A 21,935-nucleotide genomic window follows, 5' to 3' on the forward strand; every position below is an offset into this window, starting at 1 on the left:
ATTTAAATTTAAACTGAATAATTGATGTGGCCCCTCCCAAGGATTAGAGATATCTAAGGGAGCGGTTCAGATTAGTGGAGAAAATTATTATTCTCTCTCATTTCTGAGTAGTCAAGGCATCTAATCCCCTGTCCACATACATACTTTATAACAAATTTTTTATCAAAAGTTTTACATTTCCTTTAGATCACTTTATGGATTGTTAAAGTACAAACCTTGGCTTATTAAATCCAAAATGCTTCATAATGCTAACAAAAAACCAAACCAGTAACTGGGAGTTAAGGCAATCAGAATGGCTTGGAATGTGGTTTCAGACAAAACTGGCTTAGTTTCAGCAAGTATTCACCATGGTCGATAAGATGGGGAAAAAAGTTCAGCATCATTAACCACATTCCAAAATATTTTTTGCCTATAAAAAAAAAAAAATCTATATTTGAACACTTTAATAGTCTTACCCCCAAGCAATATAAGGCTCTGCAATCCTAAGCATGTTGATAGAAGCCTTGTTCAGCTTGACAAACACACCGTTGAAGATCTGGCGCAGACGGAGCAGCTGCAGAACCTTGCGGACCTTCGGTGGGACACCATTGATACTAAAAACACAACAATAATAATTAGTCTTTGGCCCATGCCAACATTTAACTGTCAAATAGCAGTAGTGATAGTGGTTTCAGAAGGATATTGGCTAATGAAACTAATCTTTCACCATTGTCGATAAGTCGGGGAAAGAATGTTCATCATTAACCACTTAGTTTTACATGGATTGCTTCTTTAAACACAAGAAATTTGGTGCTGCTCAATACATTTAACCATCTTAGCTTGCTAGTCAAGGTTCCTTAAGGCTCATGAAATAAATTCTTTCCCTAAACATTTAATAATTCTACCAATAAAATGTATCCGATCATGGCATGATTGGGAGACTATGTACAAAAGTTTTTAAATTATTACAGAGCAATTGTGGAGATGATTTTTTATTTTTTTAGTTTGATTTTCAGGGAGGTTAACGGCTCCGAAATTGCCATTGGAACACGACTCTAAACCTAAAGAAATAACATTTGAGATGAACAAATCAACCCGAGGTTATTAATAATCACTATATTGCTCTGACTGCCCGGCCCTAGACATAATACAAGGAAATACATCATATTCCCCCTTTTTGGCTTCCAGATGACCAGATATGCATTTTTCAGCCCACAACTAAAGCACAAAAGTTCACTATCAGTTTATAACTGCTTTAGCTAAAGAGGTGAATACTGAACTCACAAAACCAGACACAGGAAGAGAGAAATGAAAAAGTGGACTGGTAGAAAGCTAAATAATCTAATGATGGGACAGACTGACAAATACATCACTTTGTACACTTAACTAAGATATTAAGAAAAAGTTACAGTGCAGGAAGAAACAAAAGTTCATAGGACTTGTATAAAGCTTCTACCGATGGCTCAACTAATTAATGGTTATATTACTGGATGGCTCAACTGATCAATGGATGGAGGGAGCAGATGTAGATTTTTTTTTTACATGAAAACAAGAAAAGCGCCCAATTAGGTTACCTTTAAAGTTACTTTTAGAAATATTTGTGAAAACCTAAATATGATAGTTCCTGGGATGGAGAATATTTTTTTAATGCCAATTATTTCCTTTTTTTGTATTCCCATACTTATCCAGACCAGAAAAATATATCCTATACATCAGTCCTAATCTCATCCCTGAACTTGCACAACTAAGTTTAAACTGATACAGTACAGAGTATAAAAATGAAAGCAGGCAGACCACACAGTGGCAAGTCTTCAATACATAGATACTCGACTGGCTTTGAGCAAGAACTGACCATGAACCAAAACAAACACAGGGAGAACAATTATTACAACTCCAGCATTCCATGTTAAAGTCAGAACATCATAACCATAGGAGCAACTTACCCTCTGATCCTGATAACAAAGGCCAGTTTGGGCTCAGGTGGCACATAGTAGTTCCCCACTTTGCGAGCCATACGAGACATGCGGATCTCACGCCTGTACATCTGCCTGTACTCCTTGTGGTACTTTTCAGCCCTCTTGTAGATCAGTTTCCTGGTCACCTTCCGGGCCTGAAATGAATGGTGATATGCTTAAAACGGTCCACAAAGCTACTTTCAGCCTTTAGAAAGCATAGACTACGTGAAGCAGTAGATCAAATTTACCTTCTTCTCCGCCAGCAGCTTCTTGACACGCATGGCCTTCATGGCGGCGTAGGCCTTTCGCCTTTTTAAAAGGCTCTCAGGGACCGACGGAACCTTTTTTCTGTCGGGACATATTATTAAAATTATTTTCGATAAAGGGGCACCATGTTCAGATTGTCCAACATAGCAGCAGCTAGAACGTTAAACGAAAGTATATCATTTACAATGCTGAAGTGCTAGCTGGTTAGCCTAGTTCTTTACCGGCTTTCATCAAAATCCATATACTGACAACAAATGACTAGAAAAGACGTGTTGCTACATATATGTACTAAATTTACAAATTTCCCTCATTATTAAAAAAAGAAAAGGACATTTCTTGAGTGTTCAGAGACGAAATAGCAGCCATGTTGAACACTACTCTGCCAACACTATCTGCATAAAGTAGCCATAAGAACAAAAGTTAAAAGTCAGATTCTCCAGCAATACTTCAATAGTTTAATTGTACAACCCCTAAATTGCTCAAATAAGCAATTAAATATGGAGTTACAACCATATGATGACTGGATGTGCTTAGATTTTAAAACAGAGGAACCACTCACTCTGCGTCCGCCATTGCGATCACCGAGAAAGAGAAATCCTCATCTGCGCATGTGCCGGATAAAGGATTGTCAGGGTGCCTACTTGGGTGCCTGACTAAAACAAGTTTAAATTACGTTTTTATTACTATTGTTTTATGTCTGGAGTAGTTTTATTTAAGTCTGGTTTATAGTTGTTTATAGTTATTACTCTGATCTTCTGAAAAGTTATTTCATAAGATATTTACTGTTTGCTATGAATTATGTTTTTGGGGCCAGATTTTTACCTGAATAAATGAAATATTATTTGATGACATTTGACGATATCTATAATCAAGTTTGTTATGTTTTTTTTTAAATAATACCATCTTATGTATTACATGTTATAAACAAATTATGCTCATGTATTGGCTCAGGTCAAATTATTTTATTAATGTTGATCTAGTAAAGTTAGTACAGCATTGCGAAACCAAAGTTTACTCGTATACAACTCTTTTAAAAGTTTATCAGTGAAAAGAAACACACTTTTGACGCAACTCTGCAGTAAGCCCCTAGTTGGACCAGCAGAGGGCACCAACATCTAATTTACAAAAGATTAATACACGTCTTCAGATTTTCAACAAGACGAGTAATAATAATAATAATAATAATAATAATAATAATAATAATAATAATAATAAGTCTATTATTATAGACTTTGCAAGGGATTTGAAACATTCTACTATTAGGGTGAGTGTCCATAAAATGAAGCACATATCAAATCATTTGTCAAAACAATTGCTCTTTTAAAGTTTAACCATAATTTAATCAGGCATTTCATGTACATTATATAGGGTTAGATTTAATTTCCCCTTGCTTCTGTAAAGTCACATAGAAATTTTTTAATTCAAATTCAAATCTAGACTATTACAGGGATATGAAAAACCTTAGAAGTGTAACTTCTGCCATAATATTGTAATATCAGTGGTTGATTAATCAGTAAGCATTCCGGTTTCTGTTTTCTTTTGCATTGTACTCTTCTATAGATGATTGATGAAGGAATTTCATTTTCAATTGTTGGCTGTCAGTTAGTTCCCTACAGGGAGACTGGACATCTGATAGGTCAATAGAGGTTGCACAACACTGAAATGATGTAAGCAAGAAAAAGAGGTGTCCTTGTGTCCTTGTTACATGAGAAAATGTACCGTAATTACTCCCTCATTCCACCCCACCCCCATCTGAGACATAATATATTTAGTGCCATTATCTGAGCTTCAAAGGTTTTCAGTGTGTTTGTAGCTGTTTTTAAGTAAGGCACACTTCTCACCATTTTTACCATAACTAGCCAGTGTGTGTATGTGATTGGTAAAGATTGATATTAGATGTTTTACATCCTGAGAGCAATCTAAAGGCCAAACAGGAACTAGAATTGTTTTTCCTATGCTGCATTGTGTCACAAACACAGACATTTTTTATTTTTTTATTTTTATTTTTTACCTATTTCAAGTCTTTATGGAGCTTTAAATGTTAGAGTCCTCAGAAAGACAGAAGTTTCTGACCAACCCCAAACACCAAATTCAGTACAAGTGTCTTACTAGCTAGGTGATAGTTAGCTAGTAAGCTAGCTATGAGCTAGCTAGTAAGCTGTGTTTCCACCACAGAAACTATGACAGTCTTATGACAATTTTAAACATTTTTCAAGTGGATATATTCAGGTCAAGTACAACCAGTACATGTCATTACTGTTTTTTATTGGACCCCACATACAGTGAAAAAGCAAAGATAACCTGTGACAGAACCAATTATTTTCACTTTAATATTGGTCAAATCATTTAGTTGCTGATGTTGTCAAACATAGCCACGAGTGAACGTTGACAAACAAATGTGCTCATTTCAATTTTATTAAAAAAATATATATATTTAAGACCAACCCTCCAAAATTCTGTTTGTTAGTGTAGCCGTAGTTGCAGGGAAAAGGTTTACTCACAACCTTGTAGGGATAGATTTATTGCTATTATTAACTCTCATTCCTTTTGGAAACGGGTAGCAAATACTTCAACAATTGCTTAGTATTTTAACTAACAAATTTTCTTGCAATATAGTCTCCAAAATTCTGTAATTTCTCTAACTAAACAGAAAAGAAATACTAATTAGGTACCTCGAGATCGGTAATTTATTTTTAAGTGGTGGGGGATTCACACATATTTTTGTCCAATTATTTGCCTTGCATCATGCTGAGTGTAGTGTAGATAGCTGGCACTTCAGTTTGTCAGGCTCCCACTCCTATTGGGTCTGGCGTTGGATGGGTGGACTGAATAAATAGCGAGTAAGATGCGGATCAGAATGACATGAGATGTGGAGCAGCAGCAGCTGAGAGGGTAGGAGACAAGCCATAGTAGCTGCTCGTTAGTCACCGCAGATCAGCGCTCAACAGGCAACCGGATTCTTAACTGAACTCTCCCTTTTTTTTCTTTTTTTTTTTTTTACTTCTTATAATCTGAGCTCTTGCGTGCGCTCCTACACCACTTTCCTCTGTCAGCGCTCTGATCCAAGTTTTGTCGGTGAAACCCTATCCCTCTGCTGCTAACAGGTTGGAACAATTAAATCATTTTTTTTTTTTTGCGCGTCTTAATATCGCTTATCTGAAATTCATAGAAAGCACGGCCAAGATGATGATGATCATCGCGGAGTTCTTCGTGGTTATCTTGAAGGTGCTCTGGGCGTTTGTGACAGCCGGGGCCAGATGGGTCGTGCGACCCAAGGAGAAGAGCGTGACGGGACAGGTGTGCGTGATCACCGGGGCTGGGAGCGGCCTCGGGCGGCTGTTCGCCAAGGAGTTCGCCCGGCGACGAGCGGTGCTGGTCCTGTGGGACATAAACAGCCAGAGCAATGAGGAAACGGCAGAGATGGTACGACAGATATACCACGAAACGGAGACTCCCATCGCAAAAGATGGTAAGTCAAACCAATGAAGGACTTTTGAAGGATGTTAAAAAAAAATTACCACTCCTTCCTTTTTTTTTTTTTTTTTGCTACAGAGGTTAACGAATTTTTTTACTCTATCTCAGATTTATAACCAAGTCTTAACTGAGTGTCAGCGTAACCACGAGATTGACCAATCAATCAACTGGAGATCGGAATCAACCGATTTTTTCCTCGATTTCGCTCGGACATTGAGCAGCAGAGTCAAATACTAGAAAATCTGAAAAGAAACATTTATTTTTTGCACCATATTTTCGAGTTTCAGGTTCTATTTGAGCAACTTTAGGAAAGGAGAGATACACCTACCAGTCAGACAGAGATGGAATCAGGATTTTTTTTTATTTTTTATGATCGACTAATCAGTTTTCAACAGGTGAAATGCGTAAAATCTTAAATTTTATTTAACTTGTACAAAAAAGGAAACACTTTACTTTAGTCTAATGAAAATCTGACAATGTTCAGGGACACATACTTAAAAACGTAGATCGTGATAATCTTTGGTATTCTCTAATTTTTCTGTTGGATTCAAAATACTAATGCGACTAGTACTTCTACTATCAAAACAACTGCAGCACTCATTTCCTTTTTAATGTGTTATAGTCCTTAAAGAAAAAGAAAAAAAATTGTATCATTCAGAGGTGAAAAAAAAAACCAAATCAGTACATCTCTGACTAAAGCATGACTTATTGTGAGTATTTTAATAAAATAGTTTGCATGTGGACAACATATTCATTCTCCTACAGTCACATCATTTACCTTCTGCGCCATACTTAAACCTCCATTCATCATTTCTCCATTCTCCATTCTGCAGGACCTGTTGGAGGAGTGGAGGAGGTCCCTGCCTTCCAGCCTCAGGTCTACACGTACGTGTGTGATGTGGGCAAGCGCGAGAGTGTGTATTCCACGGCGGAGAAGGTGCGGCGAGAGGTGGGAGAGGTGGACATACTGATCAACAACGCCGGCGTGGTCTCAGGCCACCACCTGCTGGAGTGCCCGGACGAGCTGATCGAGCGCACCATGGTGGTCAACTGTCACGCGCACTTCTGGGTGAGCTTCTCCTGATTGTGTCGTCATGGTTTGTTTTTGTTTGTTTGGGGCCTTGCGCTGTGATGAACCATATAAAACAGTGTCACGAGCAACGTGACGCCAGGAGTTTTTCCCCACGCCAGCTCCCATGCTTCCTTCAGAATCTCTTATCCCACCTCTTGGTATCAAAGATAGTGTCTAACTCCCTCATTGAGTGAGAAAGTGAAAGTATCTGACCATAAATAGCCATCTTTCGTTTCACTTTTTAGCTAAAGTTCTGCCACAGGAAAGTCACAAGGTTTCTCTTTGATGAAAATTCCCTGGTATTTGGTGCAGATTCCTCTGGTATGGAAGGTCTTCCTTTATCCTTGTGTGATGGAAGGAGGAATCTGCATAAGCCTTGTATCAGTTCAGCACATTTTGTTGGCAGGTGGTGATTTGATGGGGATCTGTATCAGATTTTCTTTTGGCTCCCCTCCCGGGGGCCTTCCTCTGCCGTTTTATCTCCAGCAAAACATTTTGTTCACTTAAATGTGTTTCACTTCAAATAGACATGAGCTGCAGCATAGAACGGAAAAGGAACGGGGATAGGGAAGGTCAAAAGTGCCACAGTGTGTTCTAACTAAGTAATTATTTCTTAATGTCAGAATTAAAACATATGAATACTTTTTATTCACATAAATGTATCTGCAATGTTTCCTACAGATAGATTTATGTCATAATCTAATGATTTATTTTATTTATTGAATTATGGGCACTTTCAAACAATTTCAGGGTCTGTCGTTGGGTGGGGCAAACACATAGTGAACCCTCCCGTGGTCTTAGCGAGACCACGGGAGGGGGCAAATATCATGGCCAAGCAGCCAGGAAGTGGCGAGATTTTCCTGTCAGACCATCAGTTTCTGAAATCACGCAAAAAAAACCTTTGTAAAAGCGCACGCAGTGAGACCGAACCGGACAAGACCGCGCACAGAGTAAAAAACTCATGGGGTCCAAATGACCCCATCTCTTAATAGAGCGGCAGGGCTAAAGACGATTGGTTTCACAATTACTTACAGTTCAGTTTCACCAATCAGATGGTAGAGTCTGGTTGATGAGTCAATGCGAAGCTGTGGAATATTTTATGGCAAATGAACTGAGATAGTAAATAAATGCAAAAAAAAAATAAATAAATTATGTCAGAAGTTTATGATTAACAGATTTTTTTTAATCTTACTGTTTACATTTAATTATTTAATATAGATTAAATTAAACAAACTATAAATTTATTTATTCATTTATTTATTTTATAGATTCATTTCCACTTAAATTCTAAAAATAATTGTGCGTTTGCTAAACTGCGACATATTTGAGCCTCCACAGGATACAGCCTCCCACTGTGATTAGAAAATTCATGTGAGGGGAAGCCTTTCTGGAAAAAAAAAAAAATTAGATGGATGGGGCTCCGTAATGAAAATGAATTTTATCACTTAGCTGCAGCAGCCAGCTCTGCTTGGCAGCTGTTGTGCCTGTGCATAATTAGTTGTCTTTTTATTTAATCTTTTTTTTCCCCCCAGTTTCACTCCACAGTAATGTTTCTCTCACTCAGAGGTAGAGTTGTCGCAGCACTTCTCACTTTACATAGGAGAGGCAGGGTTTGCACTTTTTTTTTTTTTTTGCGGCTGCAGGTCGTTTTTATATCGAGACGATTTCTGAGGGACGCAATGACAACACAACAGTTTGAAGTTCGTTAATTGAGCATGAAAATCTCTTGTGTTGTCAAACAGGTTGTGTATTTCCTCCCTAGTGGTTTCTCTATTCATGCTCCTCTCTGCTGGCTCTCCTCGTGTTCTTTTACATCCAGGATTTGGAGTCGGGATCCAGTGGTTGGGTGGCAGATTTGGGGATTCCTAATAGCGAGCTGTGTTTGTGTATCTCCAGTATTCTATGGAGAGCGTGCGTTCTTTAGAGGTGGGGTGGAGACGAGGGAGGGCGGAGGGAGGAGGAGACGGGGCAGATGAAAGAAGGATTTAATGAATGGCGACAGCCAGAATGGAGGATGTGGTTCATTAACGACACAAGCTGGATGAATAGAGCTTAGACTAACAGAGACCTGACCACTATCCTCTCACAAGCACTGTTTCTCACTACATGCAGGTGGTATCTTTTTGTTCCATGTTTTAGATTTCTTTTTTTTCTTCTGGTGATGTGTTGTTAGACGGGGTAACTTCTCCTTTTATGACTCAGCAGGCAAACTTTAGCTTAAGGCTACTATTATTTTCATTTATATGCAGGGAAGTACTGTAGATATTCAAAATGCAATTTAAGAAGACTGCACTAAACTGACAGTAGCTCAAAACAGCATTGCAAACAACAAATACATAAGAAAACATAAAAGTTCATTAGAAATGTAAACAATGACATGATGATACTATAAGCAAAGTCCAATCCTCAATTAAATCATCCATCTACACACTTACATCCAGGTGTTTGAGCATTAGCAATATTTTAAAAGTTTAACCTCACTCAGATGCATATGGGTTACATCCCAACAACAAGGCACAAACGTGACAGAAGCAGTTTTGTGTCCCTTAAAAGAAAGATGAGACATAGCTCAGAAGAAGATACCAAGTTTTAAGGAATACTTAATAAAGACTCTTAAAAATATTACTTGTAATCCAATTCATGAAGAGCAGAGATGGAAAATTAAAAGAGTCAGTGAAGAGCTGTTAAGGTTTTTTTTATTTTTTATTTTTAATATTCAAAACAAAAAATACCAAAAAAAAAATTGTTACAGATAGAAATCCACCTGAGTAAATCACACTGTCATCAGCAAATAAATGGAAACAAGCATTTAAAAGTCATTAAGACTATTGATTTATTAGTAAATAACAGCAGTCCCAGAACAATTTTTGTGGAACACCTCTTCACACAAACAAACATGTCCCATGCTAACTGTTTACAAAGAAATAATTTCATTATAATTAAAGAAGTGATCAGACTTGGTCCAAATCAGACAGAATCTCAAAGAAAAAATCAAAATGTTGTAACTCCAGTCATCGTAATATTTTGGGAAAGTCTCTTGTTGCTAAGAAAAAAGCACTGTTGCTCTTCAGTAACAGCTCAAATTTGTCAAACAAACAAAGCTTTCCTCGCACTTGATCAGCATAACTGTATGAGAGAAAAGTCTAGAGAACTCCTGCAGGAACAGTTTCTGATCTGCTCAAGTTCTCATTTGTTGGACACCGCATCAGGAATGAGGCAATGACTGAGATTGGAGCAGGAAACGGATGGTAATCGTAGCGTGGTTGTCTGTCTGCCAAAGCAGCCGAACCCAGACCCCGTACTCCATATTCCATCTCTCCTCCTTCCAGGGGCCTCTCTGACTCCTCCCAAGCTGATTTCAAGGCATTGGGTGCAGCTGGAAGGGAGTCACAGAGGCCAGCGCCGCTCTTCCGGCTTTGCCACACACACAATGATTCAGTCCCTTTCTTCTCTTAAGATTTCTCTGTTTTTATGAGGCATGCGTTTCTCTGATGCTTTTATTAGTCCAGCTGACCACTTGTGATGTTGACCACTTACTTCTGAGTCACGATGGCACATGGGACACACAGTCATTTTGCAAGAGAGACACCAGAGTTGTTCATGTTTGAAGCTTTGCACTTATCTAGCGGAATGACACGACAGGAAATTAGCATCAGCATCTTGAGCTAGTTATCCAACAGGTGGTCTTGTGAATGACAAACACTCGCTTCCCCCTTCCCGCTCGTGGAGATCCCACTTGTCTTGTGCAACGCCGTGACATGGCGGGAAAAGAACCTGGTGCCATCCCATGCATAGGCTAGGCGAGAGGGTAATGGTAAGCTGCTGCTGACCCACTTTATCTGACAATTGGTTTCTTGTCTGTGGATCAGCTTGACAAGATGCCAGGCGACAGGAGCCAAGTTCCGCAGGCAGCATTCCTTCTGTAGGCAGAGAAAGGAGGCAGCCAGGCAGAAGGGTCCTACTTGACTAGTTTTATAAGGGCCCCTCCTCCGGCCTAGTGCACCTGTATGTCTTCACGAGGCTACTTATCACTCCTCCCTTTTCCATGTACCTGTTCCTGCCTCTAAAACTAATGACTCCTTCACCCATCAATCTTTCCTTTTAATTAAATGTCTGATATGATACCGGGAGATGCCCCACAGGCCAAAAAGTTGTCCGAGAAAGAGCCAAGAGGTTTTGCCTTACTTTTTTACTTAGTTAAACATCTCAGTGATTGGGAAATAGTTGAGTCAAGTTAAAACAAATTAAAGATATTATAAAAATACAGACTATTTTGTATTTTTAAATGGTATTTTATTTATAAGATAGTGAGGTGTGTCTCATTAAAGACTTGGTTTGAAAGCACAGTGACGCCCTTTCTTTAAAATACACAATCTTCAAATTCAAATGGAATTTAAGATTGACTTCCATTTGAAATTAAAGTCCTAAAACTAAACTCCTAGAAATGTTAATCAACATTATTGTTTCCTTTATATTGCTCACTTTGTCCCATTAAAATCGAAGGTTCTCTTTTGCCTGGGACACCAGTCAAAGATAGCAGCAATGCAGTAAATATAGATTAGTAAACCAAACAAAAACAGTGAAACACAAGACCTAACTTAAGTTTTAACCAGACCTTTAAATTTATTCATAGAAGTATTGCAGAATAAGTTCAGTTTAAAGACTTTTCCAGGCATGAAATGTTGAAAAACCGAAAGCTCCCTTTCTGAGTTTGGTTGCCTCTCTACACTTAAAGCACCATTTTAAGTCTAAGTTGAGTTAGACTACTGGTTTTCTTGTTTCCTTCTTTAAACATATACTTTAAAAGAAATTTTAGGCTACAAGCATGTAAAGTTGCATACAGCAGACAATGATAAATGAGAAAATCCCAGTGAGTATTAAATCTCAGAGCCTCGTGACATACTGAGATATAGCCAGCGCATTTACATCCAGTTCATCTCTATATTCAGTGACAGTCTAAAGGTTCAATCTGCCAGCAAGAAATATTATACTTACTATCAAATAATCCTAAGAAGAGCTTCAATTTTTTCACAAGAAAACAAACGTACTCCCTAAATGACGAGTCATCAAGTCAAAATGTTAAACATTGGAAAGTTAACACCATTAGGTAACTATCTTTTCTCAAAAACTTTCTCTGCCAGCACCAAAGTTTTGTTTTCTCTCCATTTAACACAAGTTATAGATTACAGAGCTGTTCTTGTGTACATGTTGAATATACTCAAACAATTTTTAAGAAGAAGGTGCAGAGAAGTAAATTACAGTACAACTGAATAATATAACGTACATGAAAAAGTCAGCATAAAAATCAAAGATTTGAACTTTTTGGGACCCGTTTATAGACTTGCAAAAATTCTGCAGTAGAACCGTCAATCTTAATCATTTAGGTTCTACCTGTAATGTAATTTGGAAACCATCCAATGCTTTGCTTAGACAAACCGTTGTGTGCAAGATATTTGATTAAAGCTAAAAGACAGTGAAAACAAAGCTTTCTGCTTTTGTTTTGTTGTTGATGCCCTTCACAGCAATGTGTCTTTATGACTGAAACCTTTGTTAAGTCTATTTTTGTAAAAAAAAATAAAATAAAATAAAAAATCTCCCTGAAAGGTGAGTAAATTTGGTGAGTAAATTGGAAAAAAAAAATCAATTTAGCAAGTCTTCTGCTTCAACCTACATTACTATGTAGGTATGTTCTGGAGACACAGAGTACTTAATAACACCAATTGCAACCCGTCAATGTTCTTTCCATGTGAATAAATTGGTGAATAAATTGGTTCCTGTTGTACAACCACTTGGGTTAAGATTTAAGTAACAGTCAGCAGATGCTGACTATTTAGCCTGGTCCCTTCAATTCATCAATCTTCCCATATGGTCACTAAAATCAACCCAACCCATTCCATTTCCTCGTTCTGTAGTGGTATCAGTCAAGCTCTGGTGCTCAGAAAGATTTGTGCTCCCTCCCATTCATTCTCTCATCCAGGGAGAAGTCAACCCAATTAAATGGCCATCTGGTCCAATGCAAAGGCCAATATTTTGTTCATATTCCTGTTGGTCAGGCGCTAGCACTAATGCAGCCTGACACCCCAGCTGCAAGAAGCTTTGTGTGGCTTAAATGCTCCAGGGGGCACCCACCAATTAGGAGGGGGTGCAGCGGGCAGGGCACCCCACTTGGGCCAAGGAGGCCCGGCTGTGTCGGCGGGTAATTTAGCGGAACAAGAGAGCGTTGAGACCCAATTACGGCGGCTCTGATGTAAGACACGAGACTCTGGTTGCCTTCACACATTTTGTGTCAGAGAGGTCAGTGGGGGTCATACCCACATGCCAGAGCTGCCATGAGAAGCAGGACATCCCGGCAGGGTGGGAGAGAGATGGGATGGTTGGTCACGCTCAGGCCCGTCCTCAGCTTGGGGGAGCAATCTTTTCCTCCACCAGTTCCAGGTAAAAAGACCACTCAGCAAATCTGTCCAGCTGAAATCTGCAAAACTGGCTTGAACTGTGTAGCATAGTGCCAGGTCAAGTCATTCCCTGCTGTCAAAAAGTTGCTTTGGGAGTGGGAACTTTTGGCTCAACTCAGGTATGGGCATATCTCGAGGTAATTCTTCATTTGCACGCAACTCTCTCCCTCTGCTGCCATTCTGGCTCGTAGAGTCCTTTCTCAGCGTTTGCCCGGGTCTCGCATTCTCTGAGTTACCTCTCTTTGGGCCCCATCATTTGATGAGTTGAATATTGCACCGACCTTAAAATTTATGTCCTGGAAAACTGCAGATGTCTGGATCCATTTCAGATCAGTTATACCTGACTAAAAAAATTAACTCAAACAATGAAGTCATTTTTATTTCTTACAACGGCCTCTCTGTGTAGGTTTCATCTCACTAAACAAGCAGAAAGGCATCTGCAACACAGAAGTCTCACTAAGGATTACGTTAAACGTCAGTAGGTCCAATACAGTTAATCTCTGGGTGCAGTTTTAATGAGGCGTTTTCCTCCCTGCACTGGTGGATCCAGGGCTGTACTACCTGGTACCAGGCTCTCACTGGCTCCGTGCTCCCCTTCTGTAAATGTTTATTAAGAAGCATGGATCATTTCTCTGGCAAGGGGTTCAGATCATAAAACTGTTGCTTTTCATTTATTTCATCACAAATTATTTGAATACAAGCAATTTAGGTGTAGTACAATTTTCCAAACATTATATTTTTCTGGAAAATTTGTAAGAGCCTTTCCATAATCTATCCATAATCTATCCTGTCCTTCCTTCCTTCATTCCTTACTTCCTTTCATCCACATTCTTTCTTGGCTTCCTTTCCTCAATCCTTTTTGCCATTTAGTCCTTTGACCTTTCACTTGCTTGTCTTTATATTCTTGACTTACCTTCATCCCATAATCATTCTTTCCTTTAGTCCTTACTTCTACTTCCTCACATCAGCCTGACCTCTGTGACAAACAGTGAACAACAGTGAAACCAAAGTAAACCTTGTATTCTTCTGCTAAAAAGGATCCAATAAATAAACTCTGAATATTGAAGCTCTGTCTGGAAAATGTCGAATTTTGACATATAAATTGTGCAAGAACTTGTTTCTGTAATGTCACAGTGTAGGTGGTAAATGTCTGTTTCACAGGTGTAGGGAGACGGACGTTTCTGTTTACATCTCACCTCCATCGCACTCTTTAAGGACTGCAGGCTACATGTGTTCTTCACTGTGCTAGCACGTATCTCACCTATATCATTTGCTCAGTCACCAACAAAAGGTTTCTTGCAGACCTCCAAGTGGGAAAGTGATTGGTCAGTTCCCGTCATCGTCATTATGTGTCACACCTGCCGATTGGCTCACGCTGTGTGCAGAGGCGCTCCAAACCCGGCAGCAGACGGGCAGAGCCAGCCGTAGACCTCTAACCATCATCGGACCAGCCGGTGGAACTAGTTCGCCTTTCACGGGACGTTGCGGTTTTTAAACTCTTTCATCCCTGAGCTGGACTCGCTCATCTGAGGAGCTGTTCCGCTGAGTGTCGCTCGGGTGGTGATGGTGATGGTGGTGGGGCGGGTGTAGGTAGAAGAGAGGCTGAACTGAGCTGATACAGGTGCTGAGTGAGCGGAGGCCTGCGACTGGTGTTGTCACCAAGTCTTTAGAGAAAGGCTCAACGAAAGGCACCAGATCTGTGTGGGAAAAGAAGAGACTTTGCTGCAGCACTCGCATCACTCTCTTTGACATCCTTCTTCTCTTTTACATGAGCTTCATAAGGATAAAAGTTTTAAAAATCTTTAAATCTTGTACCTCCCTGCCCCCCTCCCCACCTCTCTCTGTTATGAATTCTCATTCTGATGCTTCTTTCTGCATCACCATGGAGAAGCAAGAGAAACTGAGTGGGGGGAAGGCAGAGAGGATCAAAGAGTGTTGGCACAGACAAACTGCACAAGTGAACTAACCTCTGTTTTTTTCCTCCTTGCCCTTCTGTCTCCTCTGTCCTTCCTCCAGACCACCAAGGCGTTTCTCCCCAAGATGCTGGAGCTGAATCACGGTCATATTGTGACTGTTGCCAGCTCCCTCGGTTTATTCAGCACAGCTGGAGTTGAGGTTAGTATCATACACAGAAACACATACACATCCCCGTCGTTCCCACCGTCTGCGAGCGGGCTTTTCTCCTCGGCCGCCGGCGTGCCAGCTAGCACGCTGAGAGCGAGGAGGTTAGGCCCCATCTCTCTAGTTGTTCCCCCACCCGTTAAATTAAGCAACACAGATGAGCATTCGGGAGTCTCGTATAGATTCCTCTATCTGCAGCAGCGGGGGCGTCGGGGGTCCCCCAGTGGGCACTGGCCCCGGGGCCAGAATGAGCTGACAGCTCCCCGTGGGACAGAGACATCTTCATCACCGCTTTGTGGACCACTTGGTCCTCATTCAGTATTCAGCTCACAACCTTTTCCGATTGATATGGTTTTTCTTACTATGTTTTTTTTTTTATTATTATTCTAATTCATTCTAAAATATTTCAAGGGGGGTTGTTTATCTCCATAACCCGAGAGAGTAAAACAGTATCCTCCTCAAATTTTTATTAATTTTTTTTTAAATGATAGTTTTCTTATTTATTCTTGCAGCAAAAAACTCTGTAAGGACGGCTACTTTGAATTCTCTCTTCATTTAAGGATGCATTTTTAAAAATATAATAACAATGTCTTAGATTAACACTAAAGTGTGTTGCACTTTTAGTTTGCTGTTAGAAATGATGTTAATTTCTTAAATGTGACCTCAGATGTGCACATTATTATTTTTTGGGAGTCTATGACTGTACTGTGAGCTTTCTGTGTTTATTGTCACGCATATATTTACCGTCCTTTATTTATTTAGTCTGTTTTTTCTCTTTTTTTTTAAAGATTATTTCCACAGTGTACCACATCAAAACCTTCCTGCCCAGCAGAGCAGCATACTAATGTGCTCGAGAAGAATGCTAATGAAACCATAGAAAAGCGGTTAGGCTCCCTCAGGTTTTCTTTGTGGCTGTATCATTACCATCTAGGAGAAACCCATGAGCCCACTGGGGCATGTTTGACAATGTTTTCTAGTCCCTAGGTACTTTTTTTTTTTTTTTTTGTTAACGGGTCGAATCTGTTTTCTTTCTGTTCTGCTCAGGACTACTGCGCCAGCAAGTTCGGTGCCATCGGGTTTCACGAGTCCCTGAGCCACGAGATTAAAGCCTCAGAGAAGGACGGGATCAACATGACCCTGGTGTGCCCTTACCTGGTCAACACGGGAATGTTCAAAGGTTGCAGGATAAGGTGAGCCACAACACGAAACGGCGAGCGTATCCGCTTCTGTGCACTTCTTTTCTTTTTTTTCTTTTTTTTTTTTTTCCTTCTCGCACCTGGGTTGAGTTTTTATTTTCTGAAAAAGTGTGTTCGGAACAACATTCGAACATCAAAGCAGGCGTTGAGGGTTTGTTGGGAGAATTACGGCACAGTGATTTCTGTTTCATAAGTCAACACTTTGTGTAAACAAGGAGGGGTGCTTTTTTTTTTGTCTCCCAGGGTAAAAACCTCAAGACCAGGTGCACCTGGTCTCTGTCCCCCACCCGCTCCATCCCCCTACGATAACTGCTGCTGTTACGGTCTTCACTTTGTCTGATGGTTATTGTCTGCAGGTGGCTCTACTGTCAGCTAACCCACCAACCCCACAACTATTTAGGCCTAATCAGTGTCATTGCATTAATAATAACAATCATGCTCAGAGTTAGTGAAGACAGATTACCATCTGACTCCGTTTGGGATTTGAAGTTATAGAGCAACCTAAAGTAGCACATTATTTTGAATTGGAAGGAAAATTATACTTAATGGATTTTTGATTCCGCCTCCATTACTTTTAAGCCCCAATAAGAAAGCTATTATTGAAGAAAAGTAATTGGGCTGTGGGAAGACCCACTTCCAAAGTGGGTCTTCCAAAGTTAAGACCCAAGCCACAAAATGGCTGTTCACACACACGATTTAAGTCAAAATTTGATTGAACAACGTGGTTAACAATAACTACTCCTTACTCGAACCAGGAAGGAGATCGAGCCTTTTCTGCCTCCCCTGTCGCCGGACTTCTGTGTGAAGCAAGCCATGAGAGCCATCCTCACAGATCAGCCAATGGTCTGCACGCCTCGCATCATCTACATGGTTAACTTTATGAAAAGGTAAGAAACCCTCTGAATGCTCCATTACCTCTAAGTGAAATGAAACAGGGATCCTTGAGTTTTAATCCTAACTCCATCCCGTTTCCACAGCATCCTGCCCTTTGAGGCCATCGTGTGCATGTACCGGTTCCTCGGTGCCGACAAATGCATGTACCCTTTCCTAGCTCAGAGGAAGGAGGCGATGAACAACAATGAAGCGAAGAACGGGATCTAAGGAGAAGTGTTTACAACCGGGGCATTCATGCAGTGGTGTGACAAATGGTTTGCCACCTTCCTGATTTCCTATTTTTTTGGTGTATTTTCTCACATGTCAGTGTTTCAGAACACCAGACTACTTCAAATATTAGTCAAAGTAAGGTGATATCCTGCTAAACCTAATAACTGGTTGGGCCAACCTTACCAGCAACAACTAAAATCAAATGTTTGTGATAACTTATGAATCTTACAATGAATTTTTGGCCTTCTCATCTTCGCAGAATTGTTGTAATTCAACCAGATTGAAGGGTTTTTGAGCACCATGTTTCACTGTTGATCTGATAAGCAGTTACTTTTAGGCCAGATGTAATGGGACACACACCGTCCAAAGAGTTAAACTTTTTGTCCTGTCAGTCCACGGAATATTTTCCCAAAAGTCTTAGGGATCATCAAGATGTACTCTGGAAAAATCGAGGCAAACTTTCCTCTGCCAAGCAAGCCATTTTTGCCAAGTCTTTTAGGCATAACCTTTGACCTTAACTGAGGCAAGTGAGGCCTGCAATCACTTTTTCCTCAAGGGATATGCAAGTTTGGATTTTTTTGTTTGTTTTTCTTTTAATAATGAATGCCTTCATTTAAAAACTGCATTTTGTGTTTACTTGTGTTATCTTTAACATTTAAACTGGACTAAAGTTCTGAAACATTTAAGTGTCAAACAAATAGGAAATCAGGAAGGGGGCGGACACTTTTTCACACCGCTGTACCTGCAAGCATATGGAAACAACCACTGAAGAAGAAAGATGGGGGAGGGTAAAAAAAAAAAAAGAAAAAAGACTGAATCTAGACTGGTGCACTTGCATTGAGCAAATGCAAAAATTTACCATATTGTTCCTCTGGAACAAAAAAGCTGCGTACTACACAAAGGAATCATTTGAGTGTTTTTTGTTTTCATAGAAATCAACATCTATATACCATCACTAGTTTTGAAATCATACAAAAAAAAGGTATCCAGTAATTAACTCTTTACATAATGTAGTCACCAGCCTTATCTAGTGTCATTGTGGAAATATACAGTATGTTACTGTACAAACAGTAATCTTTTTTTTTCTCACTTATTTTATTTTTTGTAGACATGCACTGTAAGTTCTAATTTTTATGATGTAAATTCAGATTTGCTTTTCCCCACACTGCCAGTGATCTTTGTGTAGATTTAACACAATGCTTCAAGCTAGCCAACATTTTCTTATTCAGAGGCGTTTTTTTTTAGTCCAGTTTACACAGCATTGATTCACGCTGGTGTGCATTTTATTTTTAATTTTTTTTTTTTTTGCCATGTACCATCTTTCTTTCTTTTTTTTCTTTTTTTTGCCTAAATATGTAATTTTTAGAGACATGTAGCATAGTTTGACTTTTTAAATGAATTCCAAATGGGACTCAGTGGCCAAGTTATTGATAACCTTTTTTGGACTTTTCTGTTTCATGAGTCTCAGTCATTGCTGTTCTGATAAATCTCTTAAATGGAATGTGAGTAAAACAAAACAAAAACAATCACTGTCCTGGGTTGAATTAGCATGTGACTGATAGCAGAATGTATTGTTTAAAGAGAACTCGAGAGAACAGGCCTTTACATATATATATATTTTTTTCCCATTTGTGTCCATTTTAAGGTGTTGTTCATATTGTAAGTTTATATTTTTGAACAATATTGCTAAAAAACTAACTCCAGTTGAAGTTACTGTGCTGACACTGAGTGGTAGAGGGAACTGTAATAATTTTTTTTTTTAATTCCTCCACATCCACCAAACAAGAAAAAAAATGTAAAATTGTCTCTGACATTCTTCTGACCATTTAAAGTGAAATGTATGTTTAAATGTTGTTAACCTTCGCCCAAATGAGTGTTCCCACCACATTTGATGTATGACTATTTTATATACTTTATATATATTTTTTTTGTTTTGAATGTTAAATACAATACATTCCAACAGGCATCATTCCCTCAGTCACAGTGATGAGCCTAAATTCTCTACCTCTTAATTTTTGCCTTTTTATTTTGTTTGACAGTATAACATAAGCCTCTTTTTTGTAATATTCTAAAAAAAAAAAAATAAATAAATGCTCTGTTGTCGAGCAAATGTGGTTCCAATGTTTAGTGTCTCTACCTAACTTAAATTAATAAAGTGATTTAGATTATTATCAGTGTTTTTGTGTTGCTTGTGAAGACATTTCACGGAAACGGCAGCTTTTAGTCAGATTTTTCGTTCTTGCCTTCTGGTGCGATGAGTCATCACGGTGTTGAAACGAAACTGTTACTCAGCAGATAAGGTGTCTGTGACGCCACAGTTAGCTGTATCCCGCGATTTGCAGAGGAGAGTGACAAGAAAAGGGATCTTCCAAACAACTGAAACTGCTTTGGAGCAGTTCTCATTGTCAGGATGACACCCTCCCAGTCCTTTTCTTCTCCCTGCAACTACTCTTTTGACTGATATCGGTGTCACTGTTCTCCCACATTGTACCACCCACTGAGTCAGACAGCATTGATATATGGGTGTTGGCTTAAGAAGGCTATACATGCAGCCATTGTCAAAATTAAATACACCCAGTTTTTATTCTAAGCCTTTACGTTTAGCAGCTTTCCTACTTGAAACAGCCATCGCAGTTACTGTGTGATCATGAATGGACATGGGCAGCCATAATTCTCAGTTAGGCTGTTATTTACACAAGGCTCAACACCTTCTAAGTGGTCCAAAAGATAATTTTGCACCCCTTAGATATCATTACATATACATATCATTACACCACTAACGGGTTGAACCGTGAATGCAAGGCCCGATGGATTGACGCTATCGATTTAACTCAGATGCTACCAGCTGAAATCAATAAATTTTCCAATCTGTTGTCTAATTTTGGTTGACAAGCCTATTAGGTATAACTTGGAGATACTACTACTACTACTGAAAAAAAAAAATCAACTCTCTTAAACAATGATCTCCATATAGTTTGGAAACCCTACTACACACGATCTTAGGTAAAAACAACTTGTTACTACTGCTGTCTTTTAGAGTTAGCATTGTTTCATTAACCACCTGAACTCTCATCTTCTAGAGAAGGTGTTAATATGGAGATGCTCACATATGCTGATGATTATTTGATATATTTATGTATCTGATCGAATCACTCAATTTCTTACAATAATAAATAACAACTTAATATTGTCCCTTATAAGAAAGTAAACTGTAGTACAACTCTTTTTACCTACAAATAACGCAAAGAGAGCACTTTTTGTTTTGTTATACTTTTCGAAAACTGAAATTTAGTCCTAAAAGCTGTTATATTATCTTTTATTATATCCAGATTTTGAACATCCTACAGTGAAAGTAAGTAAAAATTATAAACGCACTTATTTTTTGCATGTATAAGAAGTGTGAAATGTGTGAAATCTATCTGTCTGTATACCAGTGATTCTTGAGAATAGGGACAAAACAGGTTCTATGGATAAAGCACAAAATTTGAATAAAATATACACAAAATATATTTTTTCAAATATCTGACTAAACTAACCTGGGTCATGTGAGCACAAGAATGTATATTTTCCTGGCGTTTGCTGAATATTTTTTTATTTTAAACATTGTAGTCGGTGGATGATACCTGTAAAATCCCTTGTCCAGGAGCAGAACTCAATACATTATAATAGTTTAAAACAATTAAAGCAATACTAAAATTATATATTATAACAATTAAGTATAAGTAGTCATATAAATAATTATAAAAGTATCAATAAATTGAATTAAAAATAATTTTTATATATTTTCCAACTCCATTGAAATTTGTCCCTAGTTTTTGTCAACACCGTCAGACATGAAAAGAATGTAAAAAAAATCAGGCATTATTGGGGGGCACCAGAACTTCTGAGGACCCCATGACCTCTTCCTTTCTCTTCCTTTGCTAAGCTAGTTAGCTCTGGTTAGCTTATGTTATTCTTTAATTTTTCTTCTGTTTTATTCCTAAATTGTTTGTCACAACCATGATGTGTCAACACCATAACTGACAATTTACAAAACTTTGATGAAATTTTGTGAAATAAAAGCTTAATTTTAGTATATTGTAAAGATTTTATGGACCTGGTTAGCTACAATATGGCCTCCTTCAGAATAAAGTCATATAAATTGAGGTAGTTTGGCTTTTCGTCAACTCCGTCAGATGTCAACAGTTTTTTTCTGACTTTTTCAGTGAAATTATTGTCAAATCTCACTTAAATGTGCAATTAATTCATTTTAATGTATTTTACATGAATTGCATTACTTCACATGTGTCAAGTTTTTAATTTTACTCACTAGTTT

At 38.7% G+C, this 21,935-nt stretch overlaps 2 protein-coding genes across 3 annotated transcripts in view; one reads left to right on the forward strand and one right to left on the reverse strand.

The window, feature by feature from the left end:
- rpl7 (ribosomal protein L7) overlaps positions 1-2,855 on the reverse strand; it is a 4,459-nt gene extending 1,604 nt beyond the window's left edge. The window contains exons 1-4 of the mRNA XM_007554606.2: positions 2,761-2,855; positions 2,183-2,282; positions 1,923-2,089; positions 456-593 (exon numbers count right to left, since the gene is read on the reverse strand). Coding sequence (XP_007554668.1) covers positions 456-593; positions 1,923-2,089; positions 2,183-2,282; positions 2,761-2,774 — 419 coding nt within the window. The 5' untranslated portion in view covers positions 2,775-2,855. The remainder of the gene's footprint in view (positions 1-455; positions 594-1,922; positions 2,090-2,182; positions 2,283-2,760) is intronic.
- A 2,053-nt stretch (positions 2,856-4,908) lies between these two features.
- rdh10a (retinol dehydrogenase 10a) lies at positions 4,909-19,142 on the forward strand. Of its 2 annotated transcripts, XM_007554609.2 has the most exons (7): positions 4,910-5,305; positions 5,371-5,670; positions 6,509-6,744; positions 15,216-15,314; positions 16,365-16,510; positions 17,272-17,403; positions 17,494-19,142. In XM_007554609.2, the coding sequence occupies exons 2-7, from the start codon at positions 5,385-5,387 to the stop codon at positions 17,615-17,617; spliced, it is 1,023 nt and encodes a 340-aa protein (XP_007554671.1). In that variant the 5' UTR covers positions 4,910-5,305; positions 5,371-5,384; the 3' UTR covers positions 17,618-19,142. The 2 variants fall into 2 exon arrangements, with proteins under 2 accessions (XP_007554669.1, XP_007554671.1); XM_007554607.2 differs by having other exon boundaries at positions 4,909-5,670.
- Positions 19,143-21,935: the final 2,793 nt, after the last annotated feature.

Source organism: Poecilia formosa, unplaced genomic scaffold, assembly GCF_000485575.1.
Source record: "Poecilia formosa unplaced genomic scaffold, Poecilia_formosa-5.1.2 Scaffold64, whole genome shotgun sequence".
NCBI lineage: Eukaryota > Metazoa > Chordata > Actinopteri > Cyprinodontiformes > Poeciliidae > Poecilia > Poecilia formosa.